The sequence below is a fragment of the Phocoena sinus genome, chromosome 14 (genome assembly GCF_008692025.1).
Source record: "Phocoena sinus isolate mPhoSin1 chromosome 14, mPhoSin1.pri, whole genome shotgun sequence".
Classification (NCBI taxonomy): Eukaryota; Metazoa; Chordata; class Mammalia; order Artiodactyla; family Phocoenidae; genus Phocoena; species Phocoena sinus.
Window position 1 is genome coordinate 70,270,073 of NC_045776.1, and position 21,794 is coordinate 70,291,866.

General features: G+C 53.2%; 1 protein-coding gene across 5 annotated transcripts in view; it reads right to left on the bottom strand.

Moving 5' to 3' along the window:
• The window catches only part of MYO18B (myosin XVIIIB), a 238,668-nt gene that overhangs the window by 178,423 nt on the left and 38,451 nt on the right, over positions 1-21,794 (bottom strand). For all 5 annotated transcript variants that reach the window (XR_004345504.1, XM_032603528.1, XM_032603530.1 and 2 more), the window contains exon 12: positions 16,629-16,773. Coding sequence is in view for 4 of the 5 variants with exons in the window: in XM_032603528.1 (XP_032459419.1) it covers positions 16,629-16,773 (145 nt within the window). In the remaining variant the exon portion in view is untranslated. The remainder of the gene's footprint in view (positions 1-16,628; positions 16,774-21,794) is intronic.

Below are 21,794 nucleotides of genomic sequence, written 5' to 3' on the forward strand. Positions count from 1 at the left end.
TGCCCCATCCCGGGGCTGCAGGGACTCCTCCACAAGATCTGTCTGGTGCTTCACCGAGAGCATGTGTGGAAGGGATAGTGAACTGGTGAACTCCGGATGCCGGTCACGCCCAGGGACTCTGAGCCCACCGAGGTCGTTTCTCCTCCAAGGAAAGGCGGACACACGCTGGTCTCAGCACTTCCCGCCAACCTACCCAAAGCTGGGGACAGAGCTATCCTCGGAATGCCACCGAGGTTGGAGATGCCAGTATACAGAGGGCTCCAGCCCCCGTGAAGCCATCACCAAACGAGCGAGGACAGCCACCAAGCAGGGAGCGTGTGCCGTGTGCCAGGCACTGTGCTAGCACTTCCCCCGCCTCATCGCTTTCCTCTTCTAAGCCCCTGAGATCATTCAGATATGGAACGGAGTAGGTCAGGTCTCATTTCCTGTCCAAGGTGGTTCCAGGAGTGAGGGACAGAGGGGGATTCCCACCCTCCCGTGCTGATGTCACACCGTGTGCAGCCGCCCGCTGTTCTGTGCCAGCAGAGGTCCGTGTGGTCACTGCTCTGGCCTAAGAGCGCTGGCACGAGGAAGCGTTCAATAAACATTAATATGGTGAGTGATGAAATGAAACAAGGAGTCAACGACGAAATGAACATTTCTCACTGATGGCCAGCCCTGCCCAAAGTGGCAGATCTCCGAGACTTGGGAGCGAGAAACACTGTGTTTCCCTCTCCCCCGCAAACCAGCCCATCTGAACCTCAGAGCTGCCTTCTCTAACAGGAAAGATCAGACAGGAGATAAAACAAAAGGGAGAGAGGCAGAGAGACACAGAGAGGGAGAGGCCACGAGCCAGAGATGGAAACAGACAGACAGGACCAAAAAAATCTTGGAGGGGAGGGTCTGTGGATTTTTCCCCGCCTCGTAGCCCACCCCGTAGGGGATTCACACACTCTATCGGGATGCTTTCCTGCCGTATAGCAGGAGGCGAGGAGGCTGTGCCCAGAATGATCCCAACGCCAAATGCAGAGATCACTTCAGGCATGTTCATTTGGCTGCAGCCATTCTGCCGGTCACGGGTGGGAAACAGGACCCCGTGGCAGGCAGGCCCGGGGCTCGGCTCTGCGATGGTGATGGGCTTTCACGCGCACCATCTCGGAATCCTCTGCCTCTTCTTCTGCAAACATCACACAAGGACACGTGACGGTGACCCGCAGGAAATGCTCCCTGGTGCCCCACCCGTCACCCACCCTCTGTCTCACCCATCCAAGAAAAAGAATCAGAGTGCAAACGCCCAACAGTATTACAAAGGCGGCCTTAACATCACAGCATCAGACAGCAGCACCTACAGTACCCCTTCCCGGGGCCAGGCACTGGGCTTGAGCACTGGACACCGCTGCCTCAGTTAACCCTCCCTGCAGCCCTACGAGGTCAATGCTAGTATCGCCCCTTGACTTATGAGAACACTGAGCCGCAGAGAGGGTGACCTTCCAAGGTCATGCACCTGGTAAGTGGCAGAGGCAGCATCTGAACTCAAGCCTTCTCACTCCAGCTCTCAGTATGCTAACCACGGGCCTGTGCAGAGGCGCTTTCTCTCATGAGGGGCTACTGTTCTGAAACCAGAGTCTAAGGTGAAATATCAAGTACCCTTAAAATTACCCTTGAGGATCTCCTAAATTGCCCATAACGTACAGTACTGTAGCATGTTTCCCTAAGTCCAACACTGCCAGCTTCCCCTCCAGTGGAACACCAAAGGAAATGGGTCGCTTGCCTTTAGGGCCCATGACATACGAAAAAATATGTATCTGTAACCACTGGCCTCACATTTGCCTTTGCATGGCTGGATTTACATAAATACAATGCATGTCTGATAGGACCGCCCACCCTTGAAACAGTTCTATATTAAAGAACTACTTGCAAATACCAGCTCTATTATTGTGCTCAGTGACAAATGGCCCATGCATCTCACCACGGCCTGGGGGATGCACACCTGGACACGTCTACACGGGGCGGGGAGGATGCTTGTATGACCTTGGCTGATCTCCCAACTGCCTTGCGAGGTCTGCAGGCTGAATACTGTTAGGCCTGATTTATAGTAGAGGCCACCAAGACCCAGCAAGGGATACCGCCCTGCCCTGAGTCACACAGCTGGTAAACAGCTGAGCGAGAACCTGAGCCTAGGTTCCCAGACCCCCAGGTCACGGCATGGGGTTAAGGGCGGCTCTGATACTCCCAACATCCCATGTTGGACCTAGGTTGAGCATACACGCGGGCTGTAGGTCAGGTCAAAAGGAAACGGGGGCAGACTTCAGAAGGCAACATGGTAGGTGGACCAGAGCAGAGCTGTTGCTGCCCCACAGTGTGCCCCTGGGGCTTCCTGTACTCCCTACAGCTGGGGGCCTTCCCTCGTACTGGCATTTGCTGAAGCACAGGACATGGGCCGATGTGGCACGGAGTTAACATTCCCAGCCTTCGAGCAGTGACAAAGGTCAGGCCCTCTGAGCGCAATAACTCGGGTGTGTGCTCTACGCTGGCTCCCAGAGGTCCCTAGTGGGAGGAGCCCCAGTTGCCCACAGCCTGGTTTTGGTGACACTTTTTCTTTTTTTGCGGTACGCGGGCCTCTCACTGCTGTGGCCTCTCCCGTTGTGGAGCATAGGCTCCGGACGCGCAGGCTCAGCGGCCATGGCTCACGGGCCCAGCCGCTCCGCGGCATGTGGGATCTTCCCGGACTGGGGCACGAACCCGCGTCCCCTGCATCGGCAGGCGGACTCTCAACCACTGTGCCACCAGGGAAGCCCCAGTGACACTTTTTGGCTGCCTTTCTTCCCTACTTCCCTTCCTCACGCCCCTCCCAGTACTTCCTGGGATCTCCTCCCACATGCAAGTCTATCCCTTGAACCCTTGTCTCAGCAGCTGCACCCATTTAAAGTGCCAAGGCTCAGAGAGGGCCTCAGAAGGTTCTCTGAAAGGGAGCCAAGTTCTCGGCACGCTGCTCTGTTGTGTGTGCGCCTTCGTCTATCATTCAGAAGCCATCTGCACATCTGAGGTGAGGCCTGGCCCCAGCCAATGTGCTACCAAGGGCAGGGCTGAGTCAGAAACTACCCGGGTGGCCAAAGGGATATGGAGCGGGGCACAGAAGCCACACGGCTGGGGCTCAGAGTTTCCCAAAGGGGCTCCTCATAGCGGTTGTTCCATGGAACGTTCATCAGTGTCACTGGGGAAAAATGAATTCTGTATTATACCAATTTGGTCATTGCTTTGGTGAAACAAGTTTCTTAACTTTGGGCCACCTCAGAGCCTTTAAAGTATATCATATGATGCCCCAAGAAGGGGATGTTCTGTTCCGACTTACTTGGCCTTGGAATGCTTTCATAGAGTATCTTGATCTAATGTCCCAGGAGACACCGGTTTAGGAAATACTGGCTTAGCTGAGAGAGCCCTCGATTAACCAGGTGACTGCGGGCAAACTGCTTTACCTGATCACTTGCCCAAGATCACTCTGTGGTAAGAGGCAGGAAGGGATTTGAAAAGAAGAATGAATAAAGGAGAAACGAGAAAAAGAAGAAAAGGAAGGAGTAAGGGAAAGTTATAGAACTGTAGTTTCTGAGCTGCTCAGACCCACCTGCAAAGGCAGCTTTTTCCCTTTATGCTCAATACAAAAAAAAAACGAGAAAGAGGAAAAAATAACATGACCGTTCTCCCCTCATGCACCGGGAGTTCAACTGCTATCAATTACTATGACCTCCTGCATTTATTAATAACCAAGTTATTTCTCCTTCCAACAATAGCCATGCTGCTGCTGAACTACTGAATGTTATGTGACTTATTTATAACGCCGGCACACCCGGTTCACATTTCCTCACACAGAGGTTTACAGTTCGGAGGCCTGTGAAGGAGGAGGCCACCTGCAGGGAACAGATAAGCCTAAAAGGCTGTGGGTGCTACGAGAAAAGGCAGCGCCCCAGAAACAGACTGCGCAGGTTCAAATCCCACCTCCGCTGCCAAAAGCCAGGTGATGCTGGGGAAACCGTGTCACCTCTTTGAGCCTCAGTTTCCTCCCCTGTAAAATGGGAATCCACCCCATGGAGTCCTTGCGAAGCGTCAGCGTGGTTCCAGGTGCAGATCGCTTAGCACAGGATCTGCTGGATAAACGTCTAGAATTATGATCACACTCTGAGAATTCTGCTCAGGGACGTCAGGTCAAGTTCAATTGTTGGGATCCTGGAAAATGGGACTGTCTTAAAGGCCATGGAAAATGGGACTGTCTTAAAGGCCAAAACTTTGAGTCTTTTCCTGCCTCTTAGGGCTCCCGCCTGTTCCTGCTGTTCCCGGGTGCCACGCAGCCCTGCAAACCTGAACAGACCTTAGAGAAAGTCACCTGTCCATCTGCAGTCAGCGCACCCCGTAAGGCCTGGCCAACAAGCCGTCAATAGATCGCTGCTCAGTCACTCATAGTCCAACATGAATCACTGCTCACGCCCTATCAGCTGGAAAGGCAACACGTGGACCAGCCCTGATGCTCTAGCGTTCTGGATAAAGAGGGCTTGCTGGACAAATCAGCTGGGGCAGCATCCAGTTAAACCAACCAAAATGGGCTGCTTCCCTGCAGGCTGCTCTAATCTTGAGTATGCCAACGTGCATTGGGAGTTGACAGGAGAAGGGGAGCATGGGTAGGGGTCTCCTGGACTAATCTGATCAAGAGGCTTAAGGGGAAAGGCGTGGCATCTTTGGGATGTTGGGCAGTTGTGGAAAGAACCAGAGGCCGGGCATCCAAAAGCAGTTTCCACCTGGCTGCAAGATCTCAGACAGGAAATCTCACCTCTCTGAGCCTCAGTTTCCACATCTGTACAATGGGATGGCTCCTCTCCCAATGGGTCATTATTAGGATGAAACAAGACACTGGGTGTGAAACTGCCTGGGAGTGTCCCCGGAGCAGGTAATCCGACCTGAGAAGCAGAGTCACCAGGGAGACCTCAGTCGAAGCCACTCATCACCTGGGGGAACTGCAGGAGCAAAGGCTCAGGGGTGGGACCAACAGCCGGTGAGTGACCTGTGTGAGGTCACACAGCTAGTGAGGCAGAAGCCAGGATTAAACCTGGCTCTGGCTGGCCCCCAGTCCAATGCTCTTTCCATATTCAAGGGTCCCTCACCAAGGCAGACTGAGCAGGGGTCCCCCTCAACTTATCACACTGTCTCCTTTGAAGCTGGGGCCCAAGGGAAGCCCACGAACAACAGCTGGTGTCTCCGGAGTACTCACCGCATGCCTGGCCCTGTGCTAAGCACTTAATCTCATCAGTGCAAGAACCATATGAAAAGGTATGATTACTAATTCCCCATTTATTGATGACACTGTGGACCATCCGGCAGAACAGCGGCACGAAGAACAGGAAGAAAGGCTTCAAAGACAGAACTCCTCGGTCCCAAATTGAGCTCCTCCCCTTCCCGAGTCCAGGACCTTAGATAACTGCCTTTATCTCTCTGAGCCTCCACTGACACACCCATAAGATGGGTGTAACCCACCATAAAGGGTTACAAGGATTAAACGGAATAACCATGCACAGCACTTAAATCATGCCTGGCAGAGAGCAGATTCTCAGTAAACAGTCACAGTTACTAACCCCATCATCAACATCACCATCATTGCCGTCAGCAGTATTGTTATGCTCTGTCGCTGAAGGGTGAGACATGCATGTACGGTGAGGTCCTCACTGAGCCACAGCCTCCTGGAGTCTAGGATAAGCAAGGCTAAAAGAGACGCCAGAGAGTGTCCATCCATCCCCACTGGGCAAGTCCCTTCCCCTCTCTGAGCCTCAGTTTCCTCATCTGTAAAATGGGGTAATGGTGCCTACTCCAGAGGAACACTGAGATGGCCAAAGCTCTTAGAATAGTACCTGCACCTTGTAAGCACTGGATAAATGTCAGCTGCTGTTATTACTTATGGGAAACAGAGGCCAGAAAGAGGAGAGGGGCTTTTGCAGGGCCACCCAGCAAGAGTGGCTAAGCCAACCTGAAGTCGGGTCTCTCGGGGGTTCCATCCTCCTCCCCCTGCCCTCCTGAAGCCTGGGGCTGCTGGCAGGGAAGCCTTCTAGCATCAGCCACTTCAGGGGTTTGTGGCTTATTTTTTGTTTTTTGCTTTTTTTGCGGTACGCGGGCCTCTCACTGTTGTGGCCTCTCCTGCTGCGGAGCACAGGCTCCGGACACGCAGGCTCAGCGGCCATGGCTCACGGGCCTACCCCCTCCGCGGCATGTGGGATATTTCTGGACCGGGGCACGAACCCGTGTCCCCTGCATCGGCAGGCGGACTCCCAACCACTGCGCCACCAGGGAAGCCCGGTTTATGGCTTTTATAATATAAATGTTTACATCCCACAGCCGCCATTCCAGCTTAACAAATGAATTCAATATGCTTAGAAAATGCAGAATCAATCCTTGCCTGTGGCCCAGAATAGGCCCGGCTGTGGCAGCTGTCAGGCAGGGAGCCAAGCCACCAGCTGGGGGCCTGTGGGCACGGGAAGGCAGGCGGAGGACAGGGCCCAGGCGGGGACAAGCTTCGGGGGGGGGGGGGGTGTGGTCTGCTCTAGGGACACATGGTAATCCTCTCTCAATTCTGCAGCACCGGTGCCAGGGATTGGCGCCTCGCAGACGGGGACACGGAGGCCCCAGGCCTTGCTCGGGCTACCACACCTCTGCTCACCGAGGCTCTTCTGTCTGGAGCATCCTCCCTGATTTCCACTCTGTTTGAGAGATTCGGTTCAAGGGTCCCAGGCCCTAGGACCCCTTGGGTGGGGCTGACCCCTCTGAACTTTGGATGTCTCCTGCCTAGAATTTTCTCCTGGCGTCTCCAACGGGCCTGTCTGGGTCTCCCTCCCTTGATCAGATGGAAATCTCATCTTGGAATGTAAGAATGGCGTTGCCGAGGGCCTACCACCCAACAGGCATAGAGGAGAAGAAGAAAAGGAAGAAAGGAGGGAGAGGAGACAGAGGAAGGAGAGCAGTAAGGGGGAAGCGGAGGGGGAAGAGGGCGAGTGGGGGAGGAGGAAAAGGATGAAGAAAAGGAGGCCACGGGGCGGAGGGGGGCGGGGGGGGATGGAGCAGCATGAATGCAGCCATGGCCCAGGTGTTCAGAGACCCAGACTCCAGTCCCACATCCCCCCCGGGCTTGTGAGGCTGCAGTGAGCCGACCCCTGTGAATACAGGCAGGGGAATCGAGCCCTGTCCATGGAAATGTTCAACCTCAAACATGCCCCGTGGTCCAGCAGGCCCAGGCCCAGGCCACCACGGCTCCAGAACGCTCACCCCTGCACCGCCTCTACATACAGGAACGTATGCCCACGTGGCGCTGTTTAGAACCCCCCAAAGCAGCAGGAGACTGCCCAAACGCTCATCAGCTGGAGAAGTGCGACATCGGCTGAGGCCCCCTCGCCAGGCAAGCCCTGCAGTTAGGGGAGAGAACAGGGGCGCTGCTGTGAGCCACGGGCCGAGAGGCCCCGGCACGCGGAGGAGCAGAGCACGTGGAAATGGAGCCGGTGTGAACTTGTTTATAACAGCGACAGCCAGCCACCCCGTAGTGGTCACGTGCACAGGTGTAGCTCGTGCTCAGTCTAAAAGGCCTGAGGGTGAGGCCTACACTGGGGACGCAGTGACAGCCACGGCCACTCTGCTTTTGAGAGGGACTGCAGCCACGTCCGCAGCCACAACTGGGGGAAGGGGTCAGGGACTCGATGTGTTGCTGTTCCAGCTACTTATGAATCTATGATGATTCCAAATTTAAAAGTTTAAGAGGAAAAAAAAAAAGCCAGCCTGTTAGGGCAGTGGAACTAGCCTGGACCACACGGTCATGGTGAACACACGACATGACATGACACACCTGTCAAATCCCAGAGAATGTACAACACCAAGGGCGAACCCCAAGGTAAACTGAGGACTTCGGTTAATAACTGTGTATCAGTATTGGCTCATCAGTTGTAATAAATGTCGCCTTTGCACCTTAACAACGGTCACCTTTAAGGTCAGGAGGATCAAGAGAGTGGGGGGGACCTGCTTTCGACATTCTGTGTTCGTCTGTATTGTTTCCATTTTTCATAGGAAGACAACTTTACAGTAATTATTTGTGCAGTTGTTTTAAAACAATAAGAAGAGTAAAACACTTCGCCAAGTGCTTGAATATACGGTGACTGCTTTGTGTTGACAGCATCACTGTTATACTCCCCGTGGCCTTCCGTGCTCAGCGTCTTATCCGGGCTTGGGAAGCATCAGGCCACCTCCTCCTATCCTCGGATGGACTCCCCTGGCTGCTAGATGTCGGGCGGGGTCCCAGCAGAAGATAGGGGGCTGGGTCCCTGTCATCATTACAATCGTCTCTTCTTCCTGCAGGCCCCTCGGCGCTCCCCGAGTTACGGTCCCATCCATTCAGGGACTGATGCCTTTATTAGGACAGGCGCAGAGTGGTGGCCGACTGGCAGCCTCCCTCTATCACTCCATTACAGGGCCCCCCCTGGGTTATACATGGGCCCGACTGCATAATATATTAGGCAATGGGTAGACTGGCAACAAGTAGACTGGAAAATTTAGTAACAGACAAATAATTAAACCTCCCATCAGCCTTCAGAGCCAAAGGAAAGCGAAGCAACTGGGCCATCCAGGCAGATAACACATCCTTATGATTTTGGGTTCTGAACAGTACTGTCATTTTTACGGAGTAATGAGGGACAGCGGGCAGAGTGACGAAGAGGCTCAGACTTTCTAGGGAGGGTGTACATCTCTTACAGCTACGGGACCACAGGGACTGGAGAGGATTAAAGACCAGCCCGAGTCACCTTTGTAGACTCAAGCTTTGCCGGGCAAATGCCTGGATGGTGGGCAGGTTTTCCATTAACAATAATAATAGCAATAACAACAAGGGTGGCCAGGCTTTACACATTCAAACTGAATAACTTAAGCCTCCCAAGGACTGTTATCCCCATTCTACAGATGAGGACACTGAGCCTCAGAGGTGGAGAGAGTCACAGATCACGCAGGAGAACTGGGGTGAAACACAGGTCTGCCTGGCCCCAGAGCCCATGCTGTTAGCCTCGATTCCGAGCTCTCCTGCCTCGGTTCTGCTTAGTGGATGCCCTTCCAGGTGAGGGAACGGAGACTGGAGACTGGGGACGGAGCTGAGAAGCTGCTCTTAGAGGGGAGGTGGAGGTCCGAGCACCCAAAATGCACCCAAGGACTGGGCCAGATGAGTGGCCTCACAGAGGAGAAGGACACTAGCTTTGGAGGCAGACAGGCACTGATTCTAATCTTGGCCACACCACGTGGTGCTGTTTGACCTCGGCAAAGTTACATAACCTCTCTGAGCCTCAGCAGCCTGAACTGCCAGTGGGAATTCCCTCCCTACCTACCTGTCACGGTTGCCGAGGGAATTAAAGGAGAGAACACAGGTAAGTGGCTCCCAGTCTTGGGCTGATGTGCAGGACAGCAAGACCAGGGGAGCATTTTGTTCAGGGAACATTCCTGAGAAGAGGGTCGTGACTGGTTTTAATCTCACACAGCCAAGAGGTCCTGTGACAGAGAATTGTTTCTTGCTGCAAAAAGGGCTCCTAGGGCTTCCCTGGTGGCGCAGTGGTTGAGAATCTGCCTGCCAATGAAGGAGACACGGGTTCGAGCCCTGGTCTGGGAAGATCCCACATGCCGCTGAACAACTAGGCCCGTGCGCCACAACTACTGAGCCTGCGCGTCTGGAGCCTGTGCTCTGCAACAAGAGAGGCCGCGATAGTGAGAGGCCCGCGCACCGCGATGAAGAGTGGCCCCCGCTCGCCGCAACTAGAGAAAGCCCTCGCACAGAAACGAAGACCCAACACAGCCATAAATAAATAAATAAAATTTAAAATTAAAAAAAAAAACAAAAACAAAAGGGCTCCGAGTTCCTCCTTGATTTACTCTCCTGTGGGAAAAGGGTCTTTAGGGGCATCAGAGGATACTGGGGGGCACTGGTAACAAAAGTAGGGAGCAGACATCCCAGGAGCATCCTCCTGCCAGGAGGGAGCCGGGAAGTATCTCCAAGCTTTGTGATGCCCTGATTCACAACAGCAGCTCTGACAAGTGCCTGGCACTGAGCTTAGCCCTTGACATACATTTCACTTCATCTGCTCAGCAGACCTGTGAAGTCACTACTGTTTTCAATCCCATCTTACAGGTCGGACAACTGAGTCTCAGAAAGCTTAAGTTCCTTTCTCAACCAACATATTGCCACACCAGTATCTCTCACCTCGTCACTCCCCCATCCAGGGTTGGAGTCTAGACTGCCTGGCCCTTGAAGCTGTGACATAGAGCATGGCAGCAGTGACACTGCATGATAGCTGAGGCCAGCTCAGAAGAGGTGATGCAGTTTCCATGCTGCTCTCTGGAAGCTTCCTTGGAGCTCCGAAGCCGCCAGGCCACAAGGAGGCCCAAACAGGCCCACGCTGGGGACCCAAGATCTGAGACTCGGAGAGATGGAGGTGCCCGGGTAGTCCCGGCGACTCCAGCCCCACTGTTTCTGGGTCAGCCACCCTCTGACCGCAGCCCAGCCGAGCGCTTCCAAACTGCAGACCCCCAGGAGCTTGGGGAGATGATAAAACGATCATTGCTCAAGCCACGGAACAACATGGGGCTGATTCGTTATGCAGCAAGGTCACGGACCCGTCCCAAAGCCAGCAAGTGCTGGAATCCTCACTTCCACTTGAGCACAAGATTGTGTCCCTCCTGACTGCGCTGACCACTACCCCACACTCTCCCTGGCCCTTAGAACCTTCCTCGAAGCTGTGGAAAGAGCACTGGACTGAGAGTCCGGAACTGGACCCCGGTTCTGAAGCTGCCGATCACTAGCACAGAGGTTTCACCATGTGCCCTTAAGCAATGAGCTGCATTCCCTGGGGGCCTGAGTTCTCCACCCCGACCCGGCCCACGTCAGGGCAGGCTTTGATGCCAACAGAGCCAACAGATGACAAAAAGCACTTTGCAAAGAGAAGGGAATCAGGGCTTGCTGAACCCCGCCCACGTGCCAGGTGGGCGGGATGCAGCCATTACCTGACTAACGATGTAGAAGGTAGACAGGGTTTTACCATTTTACAGGCACGGAAGCTGCGGTCCAGAGAGGTGAAATCTCTTGCACAAGTTAAATCACACAGCCAGGAGGTGGAGGAGCCTGAACTCACTGCCAGCCCCGCCCACTGCAGGGCCCAGCGTGTCCCTCCTCCCCCGCCCTCTCCTTGTCAAGTGAGCTCCAGAGAACATCTGTTTGCTGCCAGCTGATTGTTCCATGGGCCACATTTTGCCAAAGGAAAGAAACACGAGGCTGGATAAGTGGTTCCCTGATGGCTCCTGAGGGATAGCCCAGGCCATGAGTCTTGGTTCACAGCAAACCATCCCGCGTCAGATCACCCAGGGGTTTCTCTGCCTGCCATACCGAGGCAGCCCCCAGGGCCCCCTCCCACGGCCTTCCCAAGGGACCCAGCAGGGACAGTGAGCCTGAGAAACAGAGGAGGTGGAGACAGTGCAGAGAGAGGGAAGAACACGGCCTCTTTATGACGACCGGCCAAGCCAGGAGCCACCGGGCCTGCCCATGGGAGGCAGCCCAGAGCGAGGGCATTACTAGCACCGCAGCCGTGTGTGAGACCCCAGACGGCTCTCTGCCGCCCTTTCTCCCTCTTCCAGAGGAGGCTCGGGCGAGTCCCAGAACTTGGCCGAGGTCACACACAGCTAAGTAAGAGCCCAAGCTGAGCCCTGAACCCAGGACTAGCTGACTTCGAGACGCCCGTATCGCTGCTCTGCCACATTCTGGGGCGGGGCGGCGGGGGGGGGGGGTGCCGTCTCTGACTCCGACGCTGCCCGGGGCACTGCTGATGACAGGGTGATCCAGAGCCCCACAGGCAGCCAGACTCCTGGGGTCAAGAACACCAAGTCATACGGGCTGGAGGGACCCAGAGGGTGGTGGGGGAAGGTCACGGTGGCAGCGCCCTGCAGGAACTCAGGCGTCAGTGGGGGCCTAATGCCACTCTCCCAAGAGAGGAGACTCAGGAGCCCCCAGGAGTGTGCTGGGGCCGTGATTGATTAAAATGATTTAATCAATCATGCCTGTGTAATGAAACCTCCAAAAACCCCGAACGATGGGGCTCAGAGAGCTTCCAGGTCACTGAACACATTGAGGTGCCAGGTGGGTCGCACAGTGAAGGCAGGGAAGCCCCTTGCTCTATAACTTGCCCTGCGCATCTCTTCTGTTTGGCTGTTCCTGAGTTGTATGCCTTACGATAAACAGGCACTGGTAAGTAAAAGCCCTCCTAAGTTCTGTGAGTCATTCTAGCAAATTATCAAACCAAGGAGGGGTCTGTGGGAGCCCAACTTTATAGCTGGTCCATCAGAAGTACAGGTGGCCCAAACTTATGAACAATGTCTGAAGTCGTACAGTCTTGTGGGCCCGAGCCCGTAACCTGCACTGACTCCAAGTAGTAACAGGAGTGGACTAAATTGTAGGACACCCAATTGGTGTCCGGAGAATCAGAGGACTGGTTGGTGTTAAGGAAAGCCCCACACATTTGGTGTCAGAATTGTCATGAGTAAAAACAGGGCACCCCAGTGAAAAAGTGACATCACCAGCCCTTGGAGCCTGTGAGGCCAGAAGCAGTGGCACACAGGGCCAGGGAGACCAGAGGTGTCGTCTCAGAGGTTAGGCTCAGTGCCTGGGCAGACCTGGGTCCAAATCCCACCTCTGGCTTTAGCGGTGTGCCCTTGGGGATGAGGATGAACCTCTCTGGCAGGCCTCAGTCTCCTCGTCTGTAAAATGGGCATCTAATAGTTCTCACTCCTCCTGGGCTAGTCTAAGGCTGTGCAGTGACATCACGTCTATAAGCACTCAGCACAGGGCCCAGGAAAACAGGTCAATTCTCCAGCAAGGAATGACCCTAACAGCCCTCTGCAAAGTCTAGGGAAGGGGAGTGGTCTTTGCAGGGAGACCGGCTGCGGTTCCAAACCTCACTCTGGAGCATACTAGCTGTGCAACGTCAGGTAAACCACATTCCTCCTCTTACAAAGCCGTGAGCCAAGTCCTGTGCTCCACACGTTGGGCACTGACTCATTTAATCCTCATGACAAGCCTACAAAGTGGGTGCCATCATTAGCCCCATTTTACAGAGGAGGAAACTGAGGTTCAGAGAAGCCAAGCCAGGAGGCTGACTCTTGCCCATGGCATTATCCTTCCTCACCAGGTTATTGTATGAATCCAATCAGGTGAAAAGGCACAAGAGAGGTACAAGTGCTTCTGAAACCATCAAACGCTAAACCAATATTAGTGGTGGTTGTCGTTACTGCTGAAACAGTTCAAACATCCTAAGTCCAGTTATAAGGCCTGAAATCTACCCACAGGGACTGATATAGGTTTTTAAAAACAGGATCAGGACTTTCAAATAAGTTAAGGAAGCTAGGTGCGCTGCGAGGAGAGCATCGTATTAACGAAAAAAAAAAAAAACCTGATTAACGGAAATGATTCTTAATATATTTCGAAATGATCTGTTGTGACACAAAGCAAAGACATTTATACATGACTTTGAAATTCTTAATAGCCGATTTTAGAGCAACCTATTATTAAATCTTCCAAAGCAGAATATATAGTAAGTAAATCATCAAGCAGGCCTCTCAGGCAGACTGACAGCAGCTCCTCTTAAAATAATTTATAAGGTGGGGTGGGGGGAGGCTGGGAGGAATTATTGCCATAATCATGTATTAATAAAATATTTATAAACGTGCCTTTCTCTTTTATCGTTACAGGCAGCTACAGGTATGAGTCCCGAGCCCACATCCGAGGGGGTGCCCCATGAGCCTCAGGAGAAGAAAGTCAGGCATCAAACTTCTCTGGTGACAGGTCAATAGACTGGGGGCTCCCTTAGCCTCCGTTCTGTCACATCAGAGGCAGAGAGGTTTCAAGTGTGACAATGGAAATCGGAAGGTAGGTCCCAACCGCCTTGCTCTCTCCCTAGGCTTTGCTAAGTGCCGGGGGGGAGCAAGCCTATTTGAGTTGAGCAAAGCAGAGAGGCACATGGCTGCAACACCCTGGGAGAGTCACCTAACCCAGGCTCAACAGCACAGTCTACTGAGGGACTGCCTTGAGCTAGAAGCATGGATGACCTGTCCACCACCCCTCACCCTGGCCATTCCCTACATACCACGCCACACGTGTCCCTGGCCTGTCACTACAGGTACCTGTCTGCGCCTCTCTGCTTTCCTGGCTGCCGGAACATGCTCAGCTCATGCATGGGGCAGGCTGGAAGGGCAGGGGGGAATGCTCCCCGGGAGCAACCTTCAACCAGGGAGAAACAGGAGGCGGTGGAGATCAACATCCCGGCTCCCTCGCCCCTCGGGTAATACTCGATGAGGAGGCACGTTCTTCAGAGTCTCCCAGAGGTCCCGAGAGATACTGGCCCCCCACTTCCCAGAGCTAATCCACTCCTTAAGGCTCCAGCATCACCTGCCTCTCTTCCCTCACTTTCCTATCGGTTCCTCCTGATACCCCCTCCCCCAAAGCCTACATGCAATTTTTGTCTCAGGGTGTGCCTCCGGGGAAAGCAGCTTAATTCAGCTTTCTCTTCTTTACTCCATTTAATCCTCACACCAACCCCAGCCTTGGCCCAATGAAAGAGAAGGCCTCTCTGAAACTCAGAGAAGTTTGGTTTTGAACTCAAATCTGCCTCCCTCAAGTGCCCATAGCCTGGAGTGTTTTGGCGGGGGTGGCGCTGTGTTGGGTCTTCGTTGCTGCGTGGGCTTTTCTCCAGTTGCGGGGAGCGGGGGCTACTCTTCATTGCGGTGCACAGGCTTCTCACTGTGGTGGCTTCTCCTGTTGTGGAACACGGGCTTTAGAGCTCAGGCTCAGTAGTTGTGGTGCACGGGCTTAGCTGCTCCGTGGCATGTGGAATCTTCCCGGACCAGGGCTCGAACCTGTGTCCCCTGCATTGGCAGGCAGATTCTTAACCACTGCACCATCAGGGAGTCCCCAGCCTGGAGTTCATTGCACCTAGACCTTCTGAGCCTCAGTTTTCTATTCTGTAAAACAGGTTTGCTTCCTTCCACACATCGCCAACCTATAGATGCCTGTGCCCCAACTCTAAACCTTCCCACAGCTTTTCTGATCTGAACTGTGTAATGACATCCCCAATCCCAGTCCATTTACAAAGCTGGCTGATTTCCAAATGGTCAGGGCGTTGAGCACGGCCCACGGCTGATTTTTGGAAAAGGCAGGTGGCATTTGATTTTTCCATGTTTGCCCAGTTAAGCTTGTCTGCCCTTGGCTTGGACCAACTGTGGACCCCCTACCCTACCTATTTCTGACTCAGCATAACTTCTAGAAATGTCCAAAATCAAATCAGTGGACCAATGCAGCTCAAGTGTATGAAAATCAAAAGAACAGGCCACAAGGCCTACGGGTATGGGAATGGCAGGAATAACATGCCAGCATATTCCAAAGAAGTCTGCTGCCCCACAGAGGAATAGCCCAGAACGTCAGCCAGAGTCAACACACAGCTCCAGAGGACAGACCTCCACGCCCACATGTATCCATTCAAAAAGTAAATTCCAACTCTATGTTCTGGGCCCAAAGGAAGCCACTCTCTACAGGAAACAGCTAGACAAAGACACAATCACAGTATAAGGTGCCACAAGCCCCACGAAGGCAGCAGCCACACTGCTCTTGACAGCGACCGTCTCCCCGGGACCTTGCGTAGTGCCAAACGCAACAGCACAGGAGTCTGGCTAGGGAAGCGAGGAGCCTTGAATGCCAAGTCAAGGAATTTTACTTGATGGAGCGGACGAGAGAGAGCCTCGGGAGGAGTGTAAGCAGGGAACGGCACAACAGGTCTACGTTTTAGAAAGGAGCCCAGTGGCCACAATGAGGGTGGAGCCAAGCCATATGCAACGACGCTACCTCAATAGTCCAAGCAAAAAAGGGACTGGCAAATACTTAGTCTAAGGTGATAACAGTAAGAATAGAGAAGTCAGGACAGAAATGCTGTCACAGAAAGTATCTACAGGGCAAGGTCAACGACTGGATAGGGATGGGGGAGGGAGACCAACTTGAAGTAGGGGCAATAAGCAAACAGACAGTTAAGGCTGGGGAGCAGGTTTGGGAGGAGAAGGAGAGCTGGGTGAGCTTCAGCGCACATGGTGTGAGCATCTCCAAGATGTCTAGACAGGAAAACATCACCTTCAGCGCGTGGACCCAGCCTCCTCTCACCCGTTTCAGGGTGTCTCTTCTCAGCACAGTAACCACTAGCTACATGTGGCTATTTAAATGTATGTTAATTAGAATTTAATGCAATGACAAATTCAACGCCTCGGTTGCACCAGCTGCATGTCAAATGCTCGACAGCCATGTACAGCTAGCGGCCACCCTACTGGACAGAGAACCTCCCCCTATCATCACAGAAAGTTCTACTGGACAGTGCTGGGTTACGCGGTTGCTTGAAACACCCAGCCCGCTGCCTTCTCGGCACACCTAGTTCGGCAGCCTCCCCGAGAGCAGTCCCAGAGACGTGGAAGATGACAGGCTGACCCTGTCCCACCTCACGGAAAGAAGGGCCTTGACAGGCACCTGCTGGTGGAGACAGCCGGCAGCCCAGGTGAGCCCGGCGGCAAGCACGTACCTTTGCAGGCCCCCGCCGCACCCAGGTGGTAGATGGCTGCCAACACCCGCCAAATGGCCCTCTGCTCGCTCTCCAAAATGCCCAGCGTCTCCATGGCGCCCTGGAGCTGGGCGAAGGCAGCCGCCGCCCTCTGCTTGTCTTCAGGCTGAGAGCAAGGGGAGAGAGGAAGACAAACAGGCCATCACGGTGGAGGAAATGCAAACTTGCAAGTGGAAGCAGGGCTCGGTCTGAGGGGAATGTGTGGTCATTTTATGACCATGGTAAATCACCCATGATTAAGCTGGGGAGTACTGACACACAGAACTCAGGCTGCTGGGAAAGTTATAAAAATCATTTCTATCTGACTTTGGAAGGTGACATGATTTTTATTTACTCGTGTGTTCATTCAATAGATTTGAGGCTCTGCACCATGCTGGGCTCTGGAGAGACAGAGATGAGCGAAATCCAGAACTTGACTTTGAGGACCTCTCAGGCTAGGAGTGGAAAGAGACTTAAAAACAACTAAGTGCGAAACAGGCTAAGTGGGGGACTGTGGGATCTCAGAGGAGGGCCTGGCCAATTAATCCCACTCGAGAGAGTCAAAGAGAATGTCGCAGAAGATGAGACAAGATTGTGATTGAAGTCTGAAAGACAAATAGGTAGAGCTGACCAACTGGATGGGATAAGAGACCTGACGGGCAGAGGGGACAACGGGAACAAAGGACATCTTTGGAGACAACAGGTGTTCAACTGAACGTGGACAGAGAAGCAGGTATTCTTGGAGGTGGGGCAGACAGAGTAGGGGAGGAAATAAGCACGAGAAGCTGGCCGGTGCCATGGAGAAGGCCTCAAACACAGTATTAAAGGGCACAGGCTTAAAACTCCAGCCACAATGGACAAACACGCATCCCTATTTACACTCCTGGACCCGTGGCAGACAACACCAATTGATGAAGACCCCACAGCAAACCAGCGAGTCCAGATCCTTTTCAGGATGTCCCCCCTTGCAGCCCCACCCAATGGTCTGCCTCAGCAACTGAAACAGACCCTGTCGGCCATGCCCGGGGCACGCAGAGGGAAACTGCCGAAGATTTTTAAGCAGGAAAGAGAAAATAGTATGAGCAGATGTTTATGGGTTGTAGGGTATCACTTTTCCTTTTTCAGATTTATGATCCCCATTATGTTTGCTTTTTTAAAAAAATATATTTATATATTTATTTATTTATTTTTGGCTGCCTTGGGTCTTCATTGCTATGCACGGGCCTCCTCTAGTTGCGGCGAGCAGGGGCTATTCTTCGTTGTGGTGCGCGGGCTTCTCATTGCGGTGGCCTCTTTTGTTGCAGAGCACGGGCTCTAGGTGCGTGGGCTTCAGTAGTTGTGGCATGTAGGCTCCGTAGTTGTGGCTCATGGGCTCTAGAGCACCGGCTCAGCAGTTATGGCGCATGGGCTTAGATGCTCTGCGACATGTGGGACCTTCCTGGACCAGGGCTCGAACCCATGTCCCCTGCACTGGCAGGCAGATTCTCAACCACTGTGCCACCAGGGAAGTGCCCCCAATTAGGTCTGATTGAATATTAAAATTAGTCTGAAACTCCTAACTCCACACATGCCATCTGGCCAAGGAGACGCGACCCAGAAGCCTGCTGGGTTGAGAGGAAGTGAGCTGGGGATGAGAATTCTTTCGTCAATAATCCTCCAACAGATAATGAGGACCTGATTTGCACATGGCCTGTTGACAGAGCTTGGGTGATGAACCGTAAGCTGTCAAAGCCGGAAGGTCCTTGAATTTTATGGAGTCCAATGCGTAGAGTGGGGACAATGCTTGCCCAAGGTCACACGGCAAGTTAGTATCAGATACAGGATTAGAATCAGGCTTTCTGACTCCCCGTCCAGGCCACTCGTCCCCTCCACTCAAGCCACTTCTTCTAACTGCGAAAGAAACCTGCAAGGATCATTGACCTATTGGGACAATGTCAAAGCACGCAGTGACATTGAAAGATTCGCTGTGGAAACATTTCAATTAATAGCAAAAGCATGATCCACTGATCCATCATATTTCTGGGGCACCACAGGACCACAAAAACCCTAGCAACAAGCAGCTCAACCTAGCAACTGCAGCTGCTCCGCTGGAGCAAACGGAGGAGAGGAAGGCATCTTACCAACATGCTCTTGGTTATTTATGAGATTTCAAAGTAGCAGAGAAAGGACACCAAAAGGACAGTGGCAACACGTTTATTATGGCTCCCACTGTCAGCCATGAGCATTTGACTTTAAATTACAGGCAGACTCCATCATCTGCCACTTAGCTCATACGAACAGGAGAATTAGCAAACTTCCACTAAAGCTTGTTTGCTTCTTTTTCTCTCCTCTCCACCTCCCCCAGTCTCTGCTGCAACAGAAGACACGGAGGGATGAATATATATGCTTCTGATCTAAAGCAATCAGAATCACGAGGATGCTTACAGTTCCCTAAAGTTCTAGGGAGCCAGACACCTCTGCATAATGTCCTGACAAAAGCCAGTCCCTGCCTCAAAATCACGAAAATAGAAATCAGATCAGTGGGATAAACCAACTCACGGCCAAAATGTCTACCAAGAAGAGAATGGATAAACAGTGGGTGGTCCAGCCAGGGCACAGTGATGGGGTACCACGCAGCAATGAAAAAGATCACGTCACTGATCATGCAAACACGTGTATGAACCCCACAGATTCCATGTGAGACAAAGGAGCCATGTACAAAAGAACATGCACTGTGGATTCTGGTTACATGAAGTCCAGATGTGGGCAAAATTACCCTATGGGAAGAGAAGTTCGGATGGTAACTCAGGTGGGAGGGATGCCTCTGATGGGGTGGGGACTCAAGGGAGCCTTTACTGGAATGAGGAATGTTCTAGATGTTGAGCTGGTGTGGGGTCGCAGGTGCGTGTAAGAATATAATCATCACTGAGTTGTACACTTAAAATTAGGGCTTTCATAAACATTTGACTGTATGTCTCAACTGAATTGAGAAAAAGAAGTGAAAAAGTAAAAGCTGACTCAGAAGATGCCCAGGCTTCGTCTGATGCAATTAAAGCCTCAAGGTTAACCCAAGATGGCAGGTAATTTAGTGCAAAAACTAAAATCCAAAATGTCCTCTCCGCATTCAACCGGGCTGCATTTAGAGCACGCAGGAGATTCCGACAATGCAGCGAAGGGCCAGGTTTGGATTTGGAGGCAGACGGAACTGCGTGTTCTCTCGGCTCTGCGTCCCTGCGGTGTGACTGCACAAATCTCTTGCCCTTGCGCTGGAGGCTGTTTCCACGACTGTAGAATGAAAGTAACAGCCAAACCTCCTCCCAGGCCACTGTGAGGATTAAATAAGTTGAAGTGTGTAAAGCACCAGCACAGTGCCCAGCACACAGTGGCCCTCAGTTAATGCTGGGCTCGACCCCATGCCTTTGCCCAGGCTGTCAGGCCTTCCAGGGACACCTTCCCAGCTGCTGCACATTAGTCCCTGGCAAGTGAATCAGGCGTGGCCCGTCCTTGAGGGGCTCCCAGTCCAATAAGGGGGACAGATGTGCAGACAGACACTGACAGCACAGGGTGAGGCTGGGCCTGGGGAGGGGTAAGGAGGCGACTTCCGGGAAGAAGCGCTGTATGAAGCCACCAGCACGAGCAGGAGAAGCGGGCGCTGGGCAGGCAGGCAACCAGGGTCTCCTAGCGAAGGGCGCGGGGCTGGAAGACATGGTGCGTTAGGTGCCAAGCCCCCTGAGGGGACACGTGCAGGCCTCTCTCACAGGGTGCAGGGCCGCAGAGAGCCACGGTCTGTAGCTGGGCGCTGCTCTCTGGTGGAGGGCGTGGCACCAGGGGCCTCCCTGGCCGAGGGAACCGGCCCCTGGAGTTCTGCCCCTGGCTATAAACACAGTTCGGGCCGGGGTCGCACTCTGCTTCACGGGGATGTAAACCACACCCCCTCCTCCAGAGCCAGGGTGGGCTCCCCTGTGTCTCTACAACCAACCAATCCAGGGCTGGAAGGATTCCCACGGTTCCAGCCCCTGGATCTGGAGCCGGATCTGGGAGGGAAACGCAGAACACTGACTCTATTCATTTGCAAAAGAAACGTGGGTGCCTGCACAGGTGGGTGAACTTGACGGAGACCACGGGGAGGGCAGGACAGGTGTCCAGCCATAGCCAAGGGCTCCCTTTACCTCAACACTGACGGGTCCACGTTCTCTCCGGGCACTGCAAGTCCATTTAAGGAGGGAGAAGAGAAGGGTTAACTGAGCACCTACAATGCTGCACTAGGTGCTTTTACCTTGTAAGGCAGCTGTGAGTCTCTCCAATTGTCAGAGGAGAAATTGAGGCTCAGAGAGGCTAAGGCACTTGCCCAAGGCCACCCAGGTGGGGAGGGACAGAGTGACTGTACGCCAGATTCTTTACTGAGCGCCTACCCGAGGAGCAGACCGAGGATCAGGGTGTTGCTCCACCCATTCCACAGGGGGGAAAACTGAAGCTGAGAGAGAAGTGGTGACCCAAGGGTGCACACTGGGGCACATCCCAGAGCACACGGTCTTCAGCCAGGGCACAGACCTGAGATGACAGCGAGGGACGAACAAGAGAGACCATATGGAGTCAGGCCAACCTGGATTCCCTGCTTCTGCCACTTAAAAGCTGTGTGCCCTTAAGCAAGTAGTTTCACCTCTCTGAGCCTGATTACTCCTCCCAACCAAGAGATGTGATAATAATCCCTTCTGTCAAAGGGTCCTTAGGAGAATTAAGGAAGAGAAAGCTCCTGGCAGAGCCCCTGGCAGGAGTGCCTGATCCCCCATCCTTCTGTCTGGAGCCCATTCCTCCACAGTTGATGCCTGGGTCATAAAAAATAAATGCACCTCGGGCCAACGCCTGGCTGCTGCCAGCCAGAAGCAAACTGCTGGGAGGCAAGGATTTTATTATTATTATGACCACTGCTGCTGGTACTTTTTTAAAACATCAGTCTAGGTTGCGGAAAAATAAATTATAGAGAAGAAAATAATATGAAAGCTTTGTGATTTCAAGTGTGTCCTGGTGTCCTAACAGATCTCAAAGAAGTTCCATTTAAAGCTGAAATATGGGGTTTCCCTGGTGGCGCAGTGGTTAAGAATCCGCCTGCCAACGCAGGGGACACAGGTTCGAGCCCTGGTCCGGGAAGGGAAGATCCCACCTGCTGCG